Source organism: Podarcis muralis, chromosome 5 (assembly GCF_964188315.1).
Source record: "Podarcis muralis chromosome 5, rPodMur119.hap1.1, whole genome shotgun sequence".
Classification (NCBI taxonomy): Eukaryota; Metazoa; Chordata; class Lepidosauria; order Squamata; family Lacertidae; genus Podarcis; species Podarcis muralis.
In genome coordinates, this window is record NC_135659.1 from 59,621,616 (window position 1) to 59,641,343 (window position 19,728).

The 19,728-nt window shown below is 45.5% G+C and overlaps 1 protein-coding gene across 10 annotated transcripts in view; it reads left to right on the plus strand.

The window, feature by feature from the left end:
• The window catches only part of ATP2B4 (ATPase plasma membrane Ca2+ transporting 4), a 167,087-nt gene that overhangs the window by 126,904 nt on the left and 20,455 nt on the right, over nt 1–19,728 (plus strand). For all 10 annotated transcript variants that reach the window (XM_077928960.1, XM_028734184.2, XM_077928965.1 and 7 more), the window contains 9 exons: nt 2,371–2,605; nt 5,772–5,951; nt 6,644–6,731; nt 8,004–8,110; nt 9,168–9,359; nt 10,554–10,767; nt 13,098–13,309; nt 16,105–16,212; nt 16,696–16,878. In XM_077928960.1, coding sequence (XP_077785086.1) covers nt 2,371–2,605; nt 5,772–5,951; nt 6,644–6,731; nt 8,004–8,110; nt 9,168–9,359; nt 10,554–10,767; nt 13,098–13,309; nt 16,105–16,212; nt 16,696–16,878 — 1,519 coding nt within the window. The remainder of the gene's footprint in view (nt 1–2,370; nt 2,606–5,771; nt 5,952–6,643; nt 6,732–8,003; nt 8,111–9,167; nt 9,360–10,553; nt 10,768–13,097; nt 13,310–16,104; nt 16,213–16,695; nt 16,879–19,728) is intronic.

Here is a 19,728-nt window from a genome sequence, read left to right on the forward strand (position 1 = left end):
GCTGGGGCCTCTTTGCATTGGAAACTGTAGGAGGTCTCGGTTCAGATTAGGACTGCAGTGGGGCCCCAGGGTTAAAGCCATTACATACACCAGCATCCTGATTCAGATTAGCCCCCCTACACCTGCTACTTACTTGATTAAAAAAAGCAACACTCACACATTAACAGAACTGATAATTGCTTGAGCGACATCATGTCTGGTTTGAGCTTTGAAGAAAAGCTTGAGTCAACTATCTAGGCTGCTGTTTTCCCTCCTTACGTTCAGCCCATCTTAACAAACGAGAAAGGGGGAGGATGAAAGAAAGTTGGCGATGATGGAAGTTCTCCCAGACGCTAGGTCTTGCTGAGCTTCACAGAATTGTAGGGATGGTCTACTGTTTTCCAAGAATTCTCTTTTGCTGAAAAAGCTTGAAAAAACCAGCCCAGCCCAGTCCAAACTGAGATGGGCAGATTTCACCCATCTTTACTACTCTGTGTTAAACGTTGGCCAATGTCACAAACACTGGTAAGGATAAAGCAGGTACCAAACTCACACTCAGAACTGAGCATTGCTTTCATAATGGTTAATTCAGTGCTGCAGTCTGGAATAATAAAAAGAACACGTATATCTGTATCCATTTTCATCAAAGAAACATCAGGATTAAGGTTGACTTAGGATCAAACAAACTCATGGGTTTTGAAGTAGGAGATATCTTCTCTGTGGTTCCACGCTACACATTAATTACTTGGATTTCAACACAGTTTATAGGTGCCTTATTTTTTAATATTTCCGTGGTTTTTGTACTTGCTCATGCCACTGCAAGGAGTCATAGAACTGTAGAGTTGGGAGGAACCATGAAAGTAATTTATTCCAACCCAATTGCATAATTTCATAGTCTCTTCCTTTTTGCTGCTTATGTCGGCCTAGCGGTATGCCATAAGTGGAGTCCTTAACCATTGAATTTCCTCTGGGTTTTTGAAGTGGCAAGATACTAACAACACAAGTAGTTTCATGGGTTAAGGAATATTCAGTGATGCATGCTAGTTATGAAAGAAGCTGCTTTCCAACAGTTCGTCACTCCCTCCTATTGTGCCCACAAAATGGTATTTCCTTTCCATGTTTTTACCGTTGAAGATCATACCTGCTGCCCATTCATAGCCTGTAAAATTCACTGTGTTCAAAAAGAGGATAGTCATGCATGTAGGGGCAGAATGAGGCCTGTGTTCTATTCTATTTATTTATTAGATTCCTATCCCACCTTTTCCTCCAAGGAGCTCAAGATAGCAGCATACACAGTTTCCCCTTCCTCATTTTCCCTCACAACAACCCTGTGAGGTAGGCTAAGAGACAATGGCTGGCCCAAGTTCATCCAGTGACTGAGTGGGGATTCGAATCCTGATCTCCCAGGTCCTGGTCCAACGCACACTACACCACATTGTCCTGTGGCCGTGGATGAGGTGCTGGCAGTGGCGTAGCGTGGGTTGTCAGCACCCGGGGCAAGGCAAGTAATTTGCGCCCCCTAACCCGTGGATATACGCCCCCTAACCCGTGGATTTGCGCCCCTTAACCTGTGGATTTGCCCTAACCCCAGATGTTGCACCCGGTGCGGCCGGCCCCCCCTGCACCCCCCACGCTACGCCACTGGGTGCTGGAAACTCTGTAGGTCCCCAAAGCATGCCTAAAAATGACCTACTCAATTCCCTTCTATTTATCCCAACTTGTCCAGTCAATGGTCCAGTCCACTGGGGGGGGGGGCATTCTCCAAGAGAAAGACTCAGCTCTGCTCTAGACATGAGGCACCTCTCAATTTCTTTCCTGTCTACATCTGTACTAGGATTGTTTTATTTATTGTTTTATCGCTTGTTGTTTGCCACCCTAGGCTTCTTTGGGAGGATGGGTGGGGATATAAATTTAATAAATAGATAAAAAAATAAAAATAATAGAGCTGTCTTTCCCCCCAACCTCTACAGCAAATGGATGTAGACCTCTTGGTCTGTTCCAGGTGGCTACGAAAGTGTCTTATTACGCAAACAAAATATGCACCAAAATTTGGTATCTCTGTCCCATTAATATAGTTGCTGAAGTTCAACAGGCCCTTAATCTGTGGACAGTCTTGTAAGTTAAAGCTAGGTTAAGGCTCAAGTTAGGAATGGGCAGCAGTACATACTTTCCATTAAAGAGGGCAGCACAACCCTTCTCATTGTTATTCTGGGAAGGAGAAAGTAGATAATGTACTCCTGTATGTAAAATAGTGTGTAATCCATGCCTCACTAAGGCACAATCCCTTTGGACCACGTACCTAAAGCTCTTTGCCTTTGCTTGCATGAATACAGCTTTTGGAACACATGCTTATTATTCCTTCTGTTTCTCCCCACCCTACCTTTGATTCAGATGCACAAAGATCTTGGACAAGAATGGGGAATCCAGAATATTTAAGGTGAAGGACCGGGATGAGATGGTGAAGAAAGTGATTGAGCCAATGGCTTGTCAGGGGCTGCGTACCATTTGCCTGGCCTATCGGGATTTCCCTGCTGGAGTTGAGCCTGACTGGGATACGGAAAATGAGATCCTGTCTGACCTTACCTGCATCACTGTGGTTGGCATTGAGGACCCTGTTCGGCCGGAGGTACCAGCATGGCTCTCCTTGATTTTTGCCTAGTGCAAGGAGGAGACAAATCACTTCTTTCCCCTGAATCATATTATTTCGTCATATTGACTCTCATTTGGTCTCAGCTGTTTTCAAGATTCATTTCCTTCAGACCCATCTTTGTCTCCTCTCCTGATGCTTGTTCCCTTGAATGGGTCTTGTGCAAACCAGTGACTTTTACACTGGGCCTCTTCTCTAACATCCACCTTGCCACTTCTCCTCATTTGTCACTGTTACTTTAATCACCAATTCAGACTTTCAGTATATTGGACTACTTTGCCCTTTCCGCCCCCTCTTCTTTCCTACTGTCACTTCCTATCTTTGCCAAGGCTCTGCTTTTTCTTGACTCCTGTGCACTGCTTTCTTATGGGTCCATCTGATTTACTGAACTTCAGACCTGGCTTCTTATTTATCTGCTCCTGCTCATCTGCTTTTAAATGCCTTAGTCCCATAAACTTTCTGACTGCTGCCATCACGGTCCTGCCTCACTCTCTGCCAGAGTTTGAAGATAACTGTATTTCCCATTTACAGTCAGTGGGTTGAATCCAATGTAGCGCTAAATTAAACTCACTTAGTAGCATGCATTTTCCAATGGCAAAATATTTTGCACCAGCCGAATGTTGTTGTGCAAGAGGCTGGATAACCAGTTTACTGGTAACTTTGTGGAACAATAGATTGCATACTTCATTATGCAGCACATTTCTGCTAGCACAGCTGTATTCCTCTTTTGCTCAACATCAAAACTTGCCCATCCTCTGCCAGTACACAGAGAATTCTGGATACAGCCCAGAATCCGCTGGGATGCTGTGTTTTCAATAAGGCTGGTAGTGTGAAGAAAAGGCCCCTGTGAGATTCTGGCAGCTACAGAACAATGAGAAAGTCATGAGGTACAGCTTTGTCCTCCACAGAGTCACGTTAATGGGGGGAAAGCTGCACCTGTTGAATGCTACCCTACTGTGCAGTTGTTGCAGAAGTTGACAGCCGTGTTAGGAATTGCCTGAAAGAGGGAATTTTGGCACACCCTTCTTTTCCAGTCACGGTGCTGCGGGAGGTGTGGCAAATATCTTAATTCTGTCTTCCAAGCAATTACAGAAGGGCCCAGGAACCCTGCCTCATCCTGAATGAGGCAGTTTTAATTTACAAATTCCACACAGAAGCAACTGCAGGGATTCTGACAGGGAATGAAGGCTGCTGAGGGAAGGGACACGCTTTTGAGCATCCAGCATCCGCCTCCTCGGCCTGCTTCTCCCCACCTCCCACACACTGTTTTCTCTCACAGCTTACTATGGTGGTGACAAGCAGACAACTGACCTAACAGAATCAACCATCCCAGGCCTACCTCTTGATTACATTTCAGTGCTGGCCCCCTGCACGCGTCTTTCCTTAATTAGATGTTGAATTATCTGGGGTTGGAAATGGCTTTGCAGATGCCCTGCGTGCAGTAGCTCTGGAGGCGGTGATTCAATTTGCTGGTGCCTTAGTAATGTCTCCCTCCCTCCCTCCCTGCTCAGGCTTGCTCGGTACAAGATAAAGCCTATTAGAGCAGGGATACAGCAATGAAATCAGTGTTGCAGGGCAAGGCAGGAGGCTGGCCTGCCACTACTTTGCTGTCCCATAGCGGGCGAGTGGTAAAAAAAAACCCCACATCGTGGCGCCAGAGGTTCCCAAGCGATGCTGCGTCATTTGGGGGGTGGGGCACAACAAGTTTATGTCTCCCCAGAGGCAAGAAATGGTGCCTATTCCAGAAAATGCTCAGGAAAAAACTTGTTGCCTGGCTACGAACCGTGCATTTTCTGAGAAGCCACAATTGGCTCCAACTCTCAGCACACAGATTTGTACCTACATACAGTGAAATGCATGTTTGTGTGTGAGAAAGGTCATCATGCATGGACCACCCTGGGCTCCTTTGGGAGGAAGGTTGTGATCTAAATTTAATCAAGTAACAAATAAATGACAGCTTACGTTTAGGTTTTGTACAGTTCCAGCAGTAGGGGATCTGTCATGTACGAAGACAACCCTTTATCAGAGCACTTTCAACTTGCAGTTCATGGCAATTTCTTCTTAGTTCCTTTTATTTTTGACTAAGTGGAAGGCAATCTCTTATTTTTAGTCACACACAAAAGGGCCTCGGATGATGATCGCAGGGTCCAGATTGGTTCCTATGGAGATAGGTGGTCCTTGAGGCAATCCGGCCCTGTGCTGTTTAGAGCTTATATGTCAAAACCAGCACTTTGAATTGGGTCCGGAAACTAATTGGAAGCCTCATTGTCCATAATCAGATCATTTAAGGTTAAATCCATTTTAAAGTGTTAAAATAAATAAAGTTAAAACAATTTTAAATAATTGGGGTGGTAATAACAACAAGCCCCACTAAGCAATACCCCAACCCAAGGTTCCATTCAAGCGCCCTGCCCTCCTAGGCCAGTTGGAGGAGGCCTGTAAGGCTCCAGGGAGCAGGTTCCTCAAGACTACAGCCAAAAGCAGCCGAAATGAGCTACTTTTTAGAGACAAAATCTGAAGATAACTCTGTAACTTTTGTTGTTACTGTGTTGAAAGTCCAGTGGAAATAACTTGAACAGGATACATCTTTAAACAAATATTTGTTGCTTTTTTTTTAATGACCTACGTTTGGAGAAGTTGCATTGCAGTGTTGTCTGGAATGTATGGGCATAAAAACACAAGTGAAACTTGGAACAAAATGTTACAGAGTGAAGTGTTCCTGTTCAGCGTTCCAGCCAACCCACTAGCCCGTCTTTCAGGATACTCCATTCCAATCTCCTCCCTCCCTCCCCTGGTTTTCCATTCCCCCTCACTGACTGCATTCTGTGGCCACTGAGCCTGCTTAAAACAATTACTGTGTTGTTGAGGTGGTAGGGCTTCCACAGTTAAGGTTTCTTCCTAAGTATTTTTTTCTACTTCTGCAAACCTGGGTTTCCCCCCCTGAGCCTGCTGATTCCCTCCTGAGCACAGATGTATCATTTTGACTACATCAGGATCTAGACTCAGGTAATGAGTTTCCTGTTAGTTTATAGTTGTTGTTCCCCACCCTCCCCGCTCCCTCTTCAGGCTTTATCCATGATTTCCCGCTGCCTCATGCATGCACGGCTCAGCTTCCTGACTCTGTTATCTCATGGCTTTCCTACAGGTGCCTGATGCAATCCTGAAGTGCCAGCGCGCTGGTATTACTGTCCGGATGGTTACAGGTGACAACATCAACACAGCCCGTGCCATTGCAACCAAGTGTGGCATCTTGCTACCTGGGGAGGACTTCCTGTGCTTGGAAGGGAAGGAATTCAACCGGCTGATCCGCAACGAGAAAGGAGAGGTGAGAGGAATAAGGGATTGAGGGAACAGGTGGGGAGAAGCCACTCAGGGACCCGGTCAGTTTATTTAGAGGACCACTCCCCTCTTGACAGCTTCTGAAACGTGCCTCATTCTGTGTAACACATTCATTCTGTGATCTCTGGGGAATAATGAGCTTTTTCAAGCTCCTGAGAAGGAAACTCTTAGCTCTGAAGTGCAGGCTTGGCAAGGCTAGAATGCAGCTATAGAGAGGGCTTTTCTCTGCCCATGCTTGTTTTTAATACTACAGGTATTTTCTACGGCCTCCTGCTTTGCATCTGAGCTGACTCCAGCCACTTATAAATACAGAAAGCTGACTGGTTTTGCTCAGGATAGAATCAGAGAATTGTAGAGTTAGAAAGGGCTTTGGGGGTTATCTAGTGCAACTCCCTGCAATTCAAGAATCTCAACTGAAGCATCCGTGATAGGTGGCCATCCAGCCTCAACCTTCTCATGCTTTATATGAGATCCATGTTAGCATGGACAGAATGGGTTTTTACCCACATGAATGGCTGACGCAACACCTTGGATTGTGAAATTATATTAGTTTAGATTAGTTTAGATAAGCAGGTGTCACTTGTGAGTTCTCAGAACTTCCAGGTAGGAGGAAAGAGGAAAGCAGTTTTCAAGCTCCTGTTCCAGGCCAATTGGTGAGTTTGTGATTTTGTCTTGCAGGTGGAACAAGAGCAACTGGATAAGATTTGGCCCAAGCTACGGGTCCTGGCACGATCTTCACCCACAGATAAACACACGCTTGTGAAAGGTAAGAACTTCTGAGGTGACAGAACTTTCCCTCCAAAAAAATGTCCTCCAGAAAGTGGGAGGGGGAAGAGAATAGAGGGGGCAGAGCCCAAAATTTGCAGCTCCCTATAGCAGCATTCTGTGCATTTGCCTTTAACCTGCATGTGTGAAACAGACCTTTGCTTGGAAAATTATATCCTGCCATTCCAGTGCTGGAAAGAAATACTCAAGGCAACTTTCACAACCAAAACTAGTTAAATAACAATTAAAAAACAAAAATTAAGAAAATAGTGCTCACTGGAAGGACAGATCCTGAAGCTAAGGCTCCAATACTTTGGCCACCTCATGAGAAGAGAAGACTCCCTGGAAAAGACCCTGATGTTGGGAAAGATGGAGGGCACAAGGAGAAGGGGACGACAGAGGACAAGATGGTTGGACAGTGTTCTCGAAGCTACCAGCATGAGTTTGACCAAACTGTGGGAGGCAGTGGAAGACAGGAGTGCCTGGTGTGCTCTGGTCCATGGGGTCACGAAGAGTCGGACACGACTAAATGACTAAACAACAACAAGAAAAATAGAATCGTGGAATTGTAGAGTTGGAAGGGACCCTGAAAATAGCCTAGTCCAACCCCCTGCAATATGCAGCTGTCCCATACAGGGCTCAAACCTGCAACCTTGGCGTTATCAACACAATGCTCTAACCCAGACTTTTCCAAACTTCTCATGACACACTTTTTAGGCATGCATCATTTTGCGACAAGGGAATTCCGTTTTACTAGCAAGTCAGAGGTTAAACTAACCCCTTTCCAGGAGTGCGGGGAGCGTTCACACAACACATCTACACACTGCAGCCGACACACTAACGTGTCGCGGCACAGAGTTTGGAAAGCTCTGCTCTAACCAACTGAGCTTAGAAAACCCCTTTTTCTTCATCAGCAGGCAGACTGAACGCTTGCCGAAACAGTAAAGTCTTCAGCTGACAGTGAAACATTGGCAAAGGGGAAGCCACACAAAGCTTCTGGAGGCAGAGAGTTCCACAGTCTAGGTGCCCCAAAAGAAAATATATCCTTGCCAACTATACTTAGTGGCATGTGTGAAAGGGTCTCCCCGGTGATCTTTGGTGGATAGCCTCATATGGTAAGAGGCTGCCCTTTTGGTATCATTGGCCCTAAGCTGTAACCACCACAACCTGAATTGCTTTTGGAAAATGACCCGTTGTGTTGCCGCTGGATGCTCTGCTGCCAGTTTGTGTCTCTCTGTGCCTGCCCTCTACTGATGTTCCTACCATCTTTCAGGAATTATTGACAGTACCGTTGGAGAACGGAGGCAGGTGGTGGCTGTGACTGGGGATGGCACCAATGACGGCCCAGCCTTGAAGAAAGCAGACGTGGGATTTGCTATGGTATGGACTAATTGGTGTGTTGGAAACCAAATGCAGCAGCATGTGGGGTTAGTGATTTGCTTGTGTGTGCCTTGGCATAATGGAGCTGATAAGCCGTGTGTGTGTTAAAGCTCTGTTTTTATTCTGCTCTATTTTCTGTTTCAGTTTTTGCACTTTGCAGAAGTCAGGAATGTTACAGCTCAGGACAGAATCTCACAATCCCTGGGCTCAGTAGGAAACAGCAGGCAAGCATTAGGAAAAATTGGTCACCACAGGATACCTGCTTAATACTTCTGAAGCTTGCTGGGATTGTTCTGGCAGCGGCAGATTCTGTAGTAACTGACTGCCACCGTGTGTCTGTAATGGAGTTTTGCAATAAGCCTAATTGCCTTCTTGATCTGCTGCCATGGTTCTTCACTGAGGTGCAGGAGGAGTCTGAGCAGAGAGTTACTGCCTAGGTTTCTACCACACTTTTGGTGTTGCAAAGGGGGACAATCAAAATCACCAGTGGAATCTGCAGCAAAATGTTGCCATGTTCCATACCCTCCTCTATGATCCACCATTTCCCCCTGCCACCCAGTTTTGTGTGCTTCCCTGCCTGTAATAGAATTATATCCCCGTTGCTCAGTCCTCAATGGGCTGTTTCAAGCCTTCCCGCCCTTAAACTTAGCAGGTGTTAAATATGTGTGTGTGTGTGTGTGTGTACACACACACACACACACACACACACCCTGCAAATTGTGAGGTTCTCTGAGGCCTTCCTCTTCTGCATGGATGGTCCCATTTTTTATACATAGGAGCTGACACTCAACTCTGAACTTCAGAAAGAGAGGGAGTATTTTATGTCTCAAAGGGCCTTGTATTTCCTATACACCAATCAGTTAACTCATCCATTTGGGGGCGGGGGGATTATGGGATTAGCCATCTAATTTCTCCTGCAATCTCGTGGTCCTCATCTGAAACTGGAAGGTGCCTGCCATTTTGAGCGCAAGCCTATCTCTGTGGAGAACCAGTCGTAGCAGCAGAACGACGACCTCTTGCCAGCTTGATCTCCTCCTCCTCATTTTTTCTCCCTCAGGGCATTGCTGGCACAGATGTGGCTAAAGAGGCCTCGGATATCATCCTGACAGATGACAACTTTACAAGCATAGTCAAGGCGGTGATGTGGGGCCGCAACGTGTATGACAGCATCTCCAAATTTCTGCAGTTCCAACTTACGGTCAACGTGGTGGCTGTGATTGTGGCTTTCACGGGCGCTTGTATCACGCAGGTAACATCAGTCAAACGGGGCGGGGTTTTATCTATAGCTTAATGTTTGGAACAATTGAGGTGTCTTGGAACTAGCCATTCTGAATGCCATTCCTAGCTCTGCCGGGCCTCTTTTGTTTTGGAGCTTTGAATTTCACAATGTCTGGTCTTGATGCAGGGCAGCGTGTAAAGACCTGTGTTACAGAGATGGTTGGGTTGGATTTCAAAGGTAGCCATTTCCTTGTTGGATCCAGCCCAAAGATCCATCTAGCATTTCCAGCAGTGGCCAACTGGATGCTCCTGGCAGGTCTCAAAGCTGATGAAGGGAGCAATCCCTTGTTTGTCATCAGCTTCTGGTAATCAGAGGTATAATGACCCATAAAACGGAAGATCTAGATGGCTATTGCAGCTCATAGCTAGCAATGACCTGTCCTCAGTACCAAGGGATGGAGAAACTGCAGCCTACAGATGTTGCTGGACTACAACTCCCATCATCCCTGAACATTGGCCATGCTGCCTGGGACTAATGGCAGTTGGAGTCCTGGAGGACCAAAAGGTTGCCATCCTCAGCTCCATACATTTGTAGAGATTATTGCAGCATGGAAGCACTTGGAAAATTTGCTATCATTGCCTACTGAAACATCTCTGCAACAATAAAGACTGCATAGATATTATTTTTTATTAATTAAATGCAAGTTGGTGTTCTGAAAATAGTTAGGAGTTGGAGCCTTAAGGCTGCACAAAAGTTATTTGGGAGAAGATTATAGATCATAGAATTGTAGAGTTGGAAGGGACCACAAGGGTCATCGAGTCCAACCCCCTGCAAGATACATGTGCTCTCTAAGCCAGTGTTCCCCAACCTTGGGCCTCCAGCTGTTTTTGGACTTCAACTCCCATCATCCCTTGCTAGCAAGACCAGTGGTCAAGGATGATGGGAATTGTAGTCCAAAAACAGCTGGAGGCCCAAGGTTGGGGAACACTGCTCTAAGCTAACCCCCCAGTCTGCACTAAATATTTAGTAGTTTAACACTATAGTTGTAGCATTAGTATTCTTGGGCTTCCAACTTGACCATCCCTGGATGATTATACTAGTGGGTTAAGAGTTTGAACTTGTTGCATGTCAGCTCCAGGTGAGCAGCTGGGGGGAGTGGGGAGGCATAGTCCTGGACCAGAAATGAAATGCACTCCTTTCTGATGGATGCTTCTCCCTTTGCAGGACTCTCCTCTGAAGGCCGTCCAGATGTTGTGGGTCAACTTGATCATGGATACCTTTGCTTCGTTAGCCCTTGCCACAGAACCCCCAACCGAATCCTTGCTCTTGCGCAAGCCATATGGCCGCAACAAGCCACTCATTTCCCGCACCATGATGAAGAACATCCTGGGGCATGCTGTGTACCAGCTCACCATTATTTTCACACTGCTCTTTGCTGGTGAGAGTCAGAGATGGAACTTGCAGCCTTTAGCAAGACATGAAACCATTAGATTGGGTCTTGGAAATCTAGGTTCTCCTTTCCCTATATCTACCTTGCCATACTTTCCTTCCCTCCACACAAAAAATTGTGGGCCTTCAATTTAGCTGGCAGTAATCATTTATAATAATTCTATGGTAGCCGTTGATTGAGTGGCTTAGCATACAGGAAAGTTTTCAAACAAGGCTTCTCTTTCAATAAAATGAAACTGTTCATGCAGCTGATTCTGATAGCTGGCTACTCTCCCATCTATGATGTAGACTGCCAGGAGCCAGTGGTGGAGCAACATGCTGCAGCCCCCGGAGTGGAGAACAGGCGGGGGCATGGTGCGTTGCCCGCGAGGGCATAGTGCATATCTTGAGATGGTGTGGCACGCATCCCGGGGGGTGGCCGGGATGGCACCCTTTCCCCCAAATGGTACCTGGTATAGTGTGTTCCCCCTGCCCCCCTTTGTACGCCAGTGCCAGGAACAACTTCTATGTATGATCTTGCAGGGTTCAGAGGCAGAAATTCCATGCAAAAGTCATAATGAAGACCATTGCATGTCTGGCTGTTGTGCAGCTTTGACACAGTCTGTCAGGAAAAGACAGTCTCTATGGAGACTATATGACCAATACATTTAATCCTTGGCCAAGGGAAGAGCTTTAATCTAGGAAATTATGCCTTTCATCAACACAATTTAGCTTTTCTTTTGCCTTTTAAAAGCTGTTTTACATTGGTTTTTCCTTCAAGTGATGTATTTAAATTTGGACAGGTTCAAGTACAAGTTAATTGGACTTTTTTTGGCTCCAGTCTCATAAAGGGAGCTGTCTAATTTTCCAGCAGCTCCTTATCTAGGACTGACAATCCTCATTCCAAATACAACCCTCATTCTGCCCTGAGAAGACATTAATGCAAATTGCACCGTCCTTTTTGTGTGCATGGGTCTGGTTTGTATCATCCGGTTGCCAATATCTGAGACTTCGCAGAATGCAGACTTTGGCAAGTACAAGTAATGTGGAAGGACAGGGAATCAAGACAAGAATAGACATCTCACTTTCTGGATTCACTGGCCTGATATGCACCTCATATTAAACCATAATTTAAAAGAAACTATTCCCACCACGCTCATTCCCTCGCTCCTGCTGCGCCACAGAAAAAACAAGCCAGAGTCTGGGTTGTCATGTCATCTAAACCTACGCTCATGGTTTGAGCAGTGAGCCCTTGCACATTGAACCATAGTTTGTTTTGAACTATGGTTTGATGGATTTTCTTAGTTCCATGATTATTGTCTACATTCCAGTTGGCTGGTGGAGTTTAAGAAGGCTGAAGAGCATGTCCCTTGGCATACACAGCCAATGAGCTACTGTGTTGCCTCTGTGCCCTTCCTTTGTAACTGCAGGGAGCAGCTCTCTGCAGGGTGTTTGCAGAACTGCAGCGGGCTCTCTCGGAATGGTGCCACTCCACATGGTTGCTTCTGCAGATGGGCAGTCCCTATCTCTTGATACCCTGTTTTCCTGTTTTCCTGGAGACACTAATGTCACATTATATTTGTCCCACACTCATGAGGGCTAGAAGCCTAGCTAGGATTTTGGACTTGTTTTTTAATGAAAGGTGAAATTCTCAGGAAAACAGAAATACACAAGCAACAGAAAGTCCCCAAATATGAAAATGTACCGAACAAACCTATAGAGAACGAAGTGAAAATGGATACACACAAGACAATAAGCAATACACATTCTTGATGGAACACCCATTATTAGCCTGCTTTGCCAAATGAGTCTTTTTCAGACATATTCCAGCAATGTTGAGTCCTTGGGAAGAAATATTTTCAACCGTCGTCTTAGGGAATGAATCCAAATTCTTCATATGCATCAAGAAGATCCTTTATTGGCCATTAAAACAGTCTAATATTAGGCAAAACAGTGTTCCATTGGGTGTGTATATTGCTTTTTGTCTTATGTATATCAGTGTTTATTCCCTTCTGTATATGGTTCTTCAGTACAGTATAGCATATTTTCATATTTTGGGTCTTTCTGTTGCTTGTGTATTTCTACCTAGGGAGCCTTGCTGCAAGTTGTGCATTATCCTTGAATTCTCAGGAAGCTACTTTGTGTGCTGGAAGAACGAGCCTGTGCTGTTCAGAGAACGAGTTGCTTAATGGCACGCAAGATATGTTTGCAGTTAACCCTGGTTTGGGGATTGTGTTCTCTACTGTGTTGTATAATCACATCCTAATCTCTGGTGTCTGTGTGTAGGGGAAGGATTGTTGTTATTCTTATCATTTTCTCTTCAAACTCTTCTTCTGCTAGGTGAGAAGTTTTTTGATATTGACAGTGGCCGGAACGTCCCCCTCCACTCCCCACCCACTGAACACTACACCATCGTCTTCAACACTTTTGTCATGATGCAACTTTTCAATGAGATCAATGCTCGCAAGATCCACGGTGAGCGGAATGTCTTTGAGGCCATTTTCCGGAACCCCATCTTCTGCGCAGTGGTGCTAGGAACCTTTATTGCCCAGGTAAATTATATTGGCTAAGAGGCAGGCGGGAAGGGGATCATGAGGAAATGGAGAGAGAAAACTGGAGGTGGAGGGGAGAGACTATGAAAGGGAACACTGCCAGAAGTTGTTGTCTGAAGCATGCTCCTTGACCAAACACCACATAGCTCTTTGTGAGGCTGACCACAATAAGGCCTTGTATGGACAATCCATCCAGAAGATAAATTGTATATTGAGGAGTTAGAGATCTGACAAGACAGGCCTACCTCGCAAGTGTGTGGGAAAACAGAAATAAGATGATTGGATACGAGAGTGATCCACGCAACGGTCACCTCCAGACTTGATTACTGTAACTCGCTCTACGTGGGGCTGCCCTTGAGACTGACCCAGAAACTCCAGCGGGTGCAGAATGCTGTGGTGAGACTCCTTACGGGGTCCTCGCTGCGGGATCACATTCACCTGGTGCTATACCCGCTGCACTGGCTCCTGGTGGAGTACAGGATCAGGTTTAAGGTGCTGGTTTTAACCTTTAAAGCCCTATACGGCCTAGGACCCTCATACCTACGGGACCGCCTCTCCTGGTATGTCCCACGGAGGACCTTACAGTCTTCAAACAAAAACATCTTGGAGGTCCCGGGCCACAGGGAGGTTAGGCTGGCCTCAACCAGAGCCAGGGCTTTTTCGGCCGTGGTCCCGATCTGGTGGAACGCTCTGTCACAAGAGACTAGGGCCCTGCAGGACTTGACATCTTTCCACAGGGCCTGCAAGACAGAGCTGTTCCACCAGGCCTTTGGCCAAGGCACAGTCTGACCCCCTCCTTCTGTAATCCTCACAGAACTCTAGCCCAGTGGTTGCCAATAATTTGATTTTGAATTGATTTTTAAATGAATTGATTTTGGAATGTTGTGTTACTTTTATTGTTGTTAGCTGCTCTGAGCCCGGCTTTGGCTGGGGAGGGCGGGATAGAAATAAAAAATTATCATTATTATTATTATTACTCATGGGAAGGAGGACAGCTTAGCATGGAGAAAGATCTCTTCTCTGGAACCAGAAAGACAGTCTCCAGGTCATCTCCAGAGGTGCAAGGTCTGCAGCCAGACAGACTTGGAGGTTTTCACCTTTCTAAGAACCCAAGGGGTGGAGGAAGAGGCAGCATCAGTAGGCAAAGCAGAGAAAAAGAGTCCTCTTTCAGTCATAAGAACATAAGAGCCCTGGCAGCTCAGGCCATCATGTTCTCACAGTGGCCAATCAGATACCTATGGGAAAGCCCATGAGTGCAGCAGCATTCATCCTACTTGTGATTCCCAGGAACTGGTATTCAGAGTCAGATAGACTGGCTCCCTCGTGAGTGGAGAGGAATTGCTTCTCTCAGGATACCTCTGCTTTATTCCCACAGAGCAGAAAGTTATATTTTAGTGTGTTCAGCCCACATAGACTTCACCCCCTGAATGCACTAGCCAACAGGAATGTTGCTTCAGCCCAAACACTGGGAGCAGGGGGGTCCCTCTGAGTTGTCGGAGGTCTTTCCCCCAGGGCACCCCTTCAAAGGTTTAGTACAGTTATGCCAGGGAGGACAGGGCGCCCAAGGGTTAGAGTCAAGGGAAGTCCAGGCAGTTCCATTTCCCACAAACTTGTGGGACATCATTCACAGGGAATAGGCCAAACCATCTAAGCCAAAATCTCGTCGTCATTTTTGCAACAAGTTCTACCATATATCAGCTGATGTTAATGCATGGCTTGGCTACACCCAAGGCAGATGCCCCAGTTACACCTCTCACATCTGAGGAACTCTTGCTTTCGGACTTAGATGAATTTCTGAAATGGACTGAAGTGGCTGGGGCCCCCAGTGCAGATGCTTCAAGGCACATTTTGTGGCTCTTGAGCCCACAGCTACATCCTCCAGCAGCCTTCACCTCTCTGAACCAATCCGATTGAGAAATACCTGGACACACGGTAGAGATGTCTTCCCTTCCAATGCCTTATAGTGGAATCTCACTGAAGAAAACTCTCATGGCTAGTCTGCTGGCTTTCATTATGCACATCAGGGCAATAATACACATCGAAGCTTGGATCTGATTATGTGGGTCCATGTTATGGCGCTCTGGTAACATGCCACTCAAACCAGTGATGAGGCTAATTTTTGTCGTACTTAACAAACTATGTTGATGCATTCAAGCATGACTCTCATAGAAACGGGCATAGAAATGGCCCCATGCTGTAGACGTGGTACAGTGGTACCTCGGGTTACATACGCTTCTGGTTACATACGCTTCTGGTTACAGACTCCGCTAACCCAGAAATAGTGCTTCAGGTTAAGAACTTTGCTTCAGGATGAGAACAGAAATCGTGCTCCGGCGGCGCAACAGCAGCAGGAGGCCCCATTAGTTAAAGTGGTGCTTCAGGTTAAGAACAGTTTCAGGTTAAGTACGGACCTCCGGAACGAATTAAGTACTTAACCCGAGGTACCACTGTATTTACACCTTACATGTGAGGTATCACCAATGCACTGGCGAAAGTTCCTTTTTCAGTTTTTATGATATGAATAAAACTGGGAGGGTCCCTTGAGTAGGTCTGAAAAATGGCTTGGAGCCACCTTCTGTCCTTTGTCCAAAGCACACCCTGCACAAATGTAGCTAACTAGAATGTGACATGCAAGTTGTTGTATGTTTTTGTCTAGTAACATGCCATGAGTTACCTGAAGAAAATGTAAAGTGTACTGTTTTGGAAGGTAACAATTCTTTCTGTACCTCCATGGTTCTTTTTTTTTTTTAAACCAAAGCTGATCTGACTATGCTCTTTTTCCTCTTATGCCACAGATCATCATTGTAGAATTTGGTGGGAAGCCCTTCAGCTGTTCTGGACTCACCTTGAGCCAATGGTTCTGGTGTGTTTTCATTGGTGTTGGAGAGCTGCTTTGGGGACAGGTGAGCCTGAACAAGATATGGCCATGTTGTTAAAGGAAGGCTAAGCACCCACCATACCTCTGAGTACACACACATACACACTTTGCAGCTATGTGGGTGCAAAATTTGGTGATGCTGTTAATAGTCCAAAGTGCTTTATGAAGGCAAGACTCACCTCCAAACGCATAGCAGTCTTTAAGCTTAGATCAAGGATGGGGAACCTGTGGCTTTCCAGATGTTGTTAAGTCTGCCTCTTTCATTAATCATTGACCATTCTAGCTGGGACTGGTGGGAGTTGGAGTCCAACAACAAGTAGAGAGCCACAGGTTTTCCCAGTCCTGACCTTAGATGTCTGAGTTCAAGACCCAGGCTTTAAAGCAGAGAATGGTCAGTTCTGTGCTGCCACAGAACTGAGTGAATTAAGGAGGCATGATTGTCACAAACCAGACCCAAAATTGGACAAACCAGGGAGGAATTAACCTTGAGTGTCCTCTATGTCTCTAGTTGATCAGCAGCATTCCAACCAATCAGCTGAAGTTCCTGAAGGAGGCAGGCCATGGCATTAACAAGGAGGATATGAATGATGAGGAGTTCACTGAGGGTCTAGATGAAATCGACCATGCTGAAATGGAGCTGCGGCGAGGACAGATTCTCTGGTTCCGGGGTCTCAACAGAATACAGACTCAGGTACAGTTTTCATTTCTCCCCTGCTAGGGACTTTTAACTGCCTCCATTGGTGACTCATAGCTGTGTCCTCTCCTGCCATAATCAGAGCCCATCCCAGTGAAAGCAGGGCTGATTGCCATGGAAAGGGATGTGCCATTCACACTGTTGGAAGAGTTGGGAATCAATGGCCTGAGCTAGTGGTGTTGATGTACATGCAGCTGAGCAGATGCACTCACCTGGGCTTTTTCTAAGCATCGGTGCTTGCTTCCAAGGCAAGTCTCTGCATGCAGAGGAAAAGATGGAGCATTTGATGCCAACCTTCTCTCCCTGCCTCTGTGATGCAATTCTTTGCAAACAAAAATAGCAGTCCTGCTGAGCTATGCATGTGGTCATTGCTCAGAGTCCCACAATTTGCCTCCAGATCTTTACAGCCCCACTAAATATCTGAAAAAGGACAATCTATCTTGCTGTTGATTTACACTAAATCCTTTGCCGCTTTTGCCATGGCCCTTAAAAGTGAACTTGGATAAAGCCATTACTTGTGGAGGATTCCACAAAAGGGAAGATCAAGCCCTTGTGAAATCAAGGGGAATGTGTTCGCCACCGTTTATGGACTTAGGCTGACAGCACAGCAGAGAGTTTCCTCCTTCTGGAGGAACAAACACAGACCAGGCTGCAGATATTTCTGATGGTAAAAATAAATTCAGCCACTTCATTCAGGGGCAGGTCCCCCTGAAGATTCCAGATGAAGATGAAGTTAACATTAACCATTCCTTGCAGATATATACACACAGAGACCATGATATTGCAAAAACTTGCATTGGCTTTCCAAGTTCCAGAACCTTTTCTTCATAAGTTATAAAATGTGTTTTGACAACTATTCACCGAAAACAAGGTTACAATAGTTGCGCAGACACTGTGACTCCAAGCACATTCTTAGATTCTGGATTCTTCTCAAGGAAGTGGCATTCACAGAACAGAAGTCAGCTGCAGTTTCATGTCTAGCAAAGGTCGCATCCACAATACATCAACTTTCATAAGGTGTAAGGACTGGCTGATTATTAAAAAATACCACCAACAGCAACATTCATCTTCTTGAGCTTGTATAACCTGGCCTAGATTGTTGCTTTAAGATATTCTTTTAAGAAGAATATAAGGAAGGTTAGCTCCACTACTGTCTTTCAAATGAAATGGCTCTGACCTCACTTTTTGGGCTGTTTTTGCATATTGGGGTAATTAGTCATCTCAAGGCCTTGCACTATCCTAATGTAGCAACCTCATGCAACCAGGAATCATCACCAGTCTTAGACCCCACCTTCATTTAAATCAGTATCATTCCACTTTAAAAAGCCGTGGCTTTCCCCAAAGAATTCTGGGAACTGTGTTTCGTTAAGGGTGCCGAGGGTTGTTCAAAGACCCTTATTCTCCTCAGAGAGCTACAGTTTGCAGAGTTTCGCAGGATAATGGATTGACTGTAATACCTCTCTGAATATTGTAGCTCTGTTGAGGTAATAGGAGTCTCCTAACAATGCTCACACCCTTCACAAACCACAGTTGCAATATATAAAAACACAAAATACATACCACAATAACAAACAAAAATAATAACCCCTCCTACATAGTATTATTATTATTTTAATGGTATGATATTGCTATAAATATATAGGGCAGATGGGATTTTTTTTGTCATTACTCTGAGTTCGGTGATGAGAGTTTATTTATATATATTTTTTTAATAAAAAAAAGAACGGACCTCTGGAATGAATTAAGTACTTAACCTGAGGTACCACTGTATATGCATTTAAATTCCCCTAGGCACCGATTCCTCTTGTCTCAGCATAGCTCCCCACTCGCTACACCCGTACATTCCACTTCTTCTCCTTTTGCATTTGAGACACTCCAATATGACTGAATGTTTTTATTTACCTGGCTGTCCTGCTTGTGTCATCTGCACTCCTCCAAGCATGGACTGTGGCTGGCTTGATGCTCCAGACATTTGTACCTGCTGCATAGCAGAAGCACCTGCTATGATGAGGTTGGCACCTGGCTGACCGGACTGTACAGGCCCTGATACACCGGGTGGGCGTCTGTTTGACAGACCCTTTCCAAAGGCCACAGTATCCCAGTAAGCAGGAGAGATTGATGGGGAAGATAGAGCCAAAGGAGGAAGGGACAGAGGGCAAGTTGAGGACTGAGCTTTGTGGAATGGATGTCCTAAGTTAATGCTCAGCCCTTTCCTTTTCATTGTATGCCTTGAAAAGTCACCGAAATTTGCTATTTGTCCAGTTGCTTGCCTCCATGATAGGAAACCAAGCCCTTGAAGGAGGCGAAATGATCTTGGGTGAATGTCTGCATGAGACCTGGATATGAGTTATATTTTACATGTATTTTACCATTGTGATCTGTGACCACCTGGAATGTGGTTCTTTGTACTGTGCATTGTTTTAAAAATATTGTTTTGATCCGCACACCCAAGTCACATGCAAAGGATGAAATGAAGACCGAACCTACTGAGTTTGCCAAAGGCTGCATGTGGGCATACAGTTTGACACAGCATCTAGTTGTTTAAAGTTCTGATGCTGTCTTGTATCCGATGGGCAAGGTCACTGTTGCATGTCACTCACTGCCTAGGATGTTTCACTGTGAGTTCCAAGGAATGCAAAGACCCATCCTGGGTCAGAGTTGCACATCACTTGAGGAGAAGTGTCTGTGTTTAGTTGCCTGTTCTGGTCCACAACAAAGTCTTCAGAGGGAGAGCCGTTCAGTATCAGAAGTGCTCCTCTCTGTACTCCAGACATGGCAGATGATGGTAGGTACAACCAGACATAATATGGTATTGCAAAGTTTCCTGAACTGTAAGAAACCCTCATC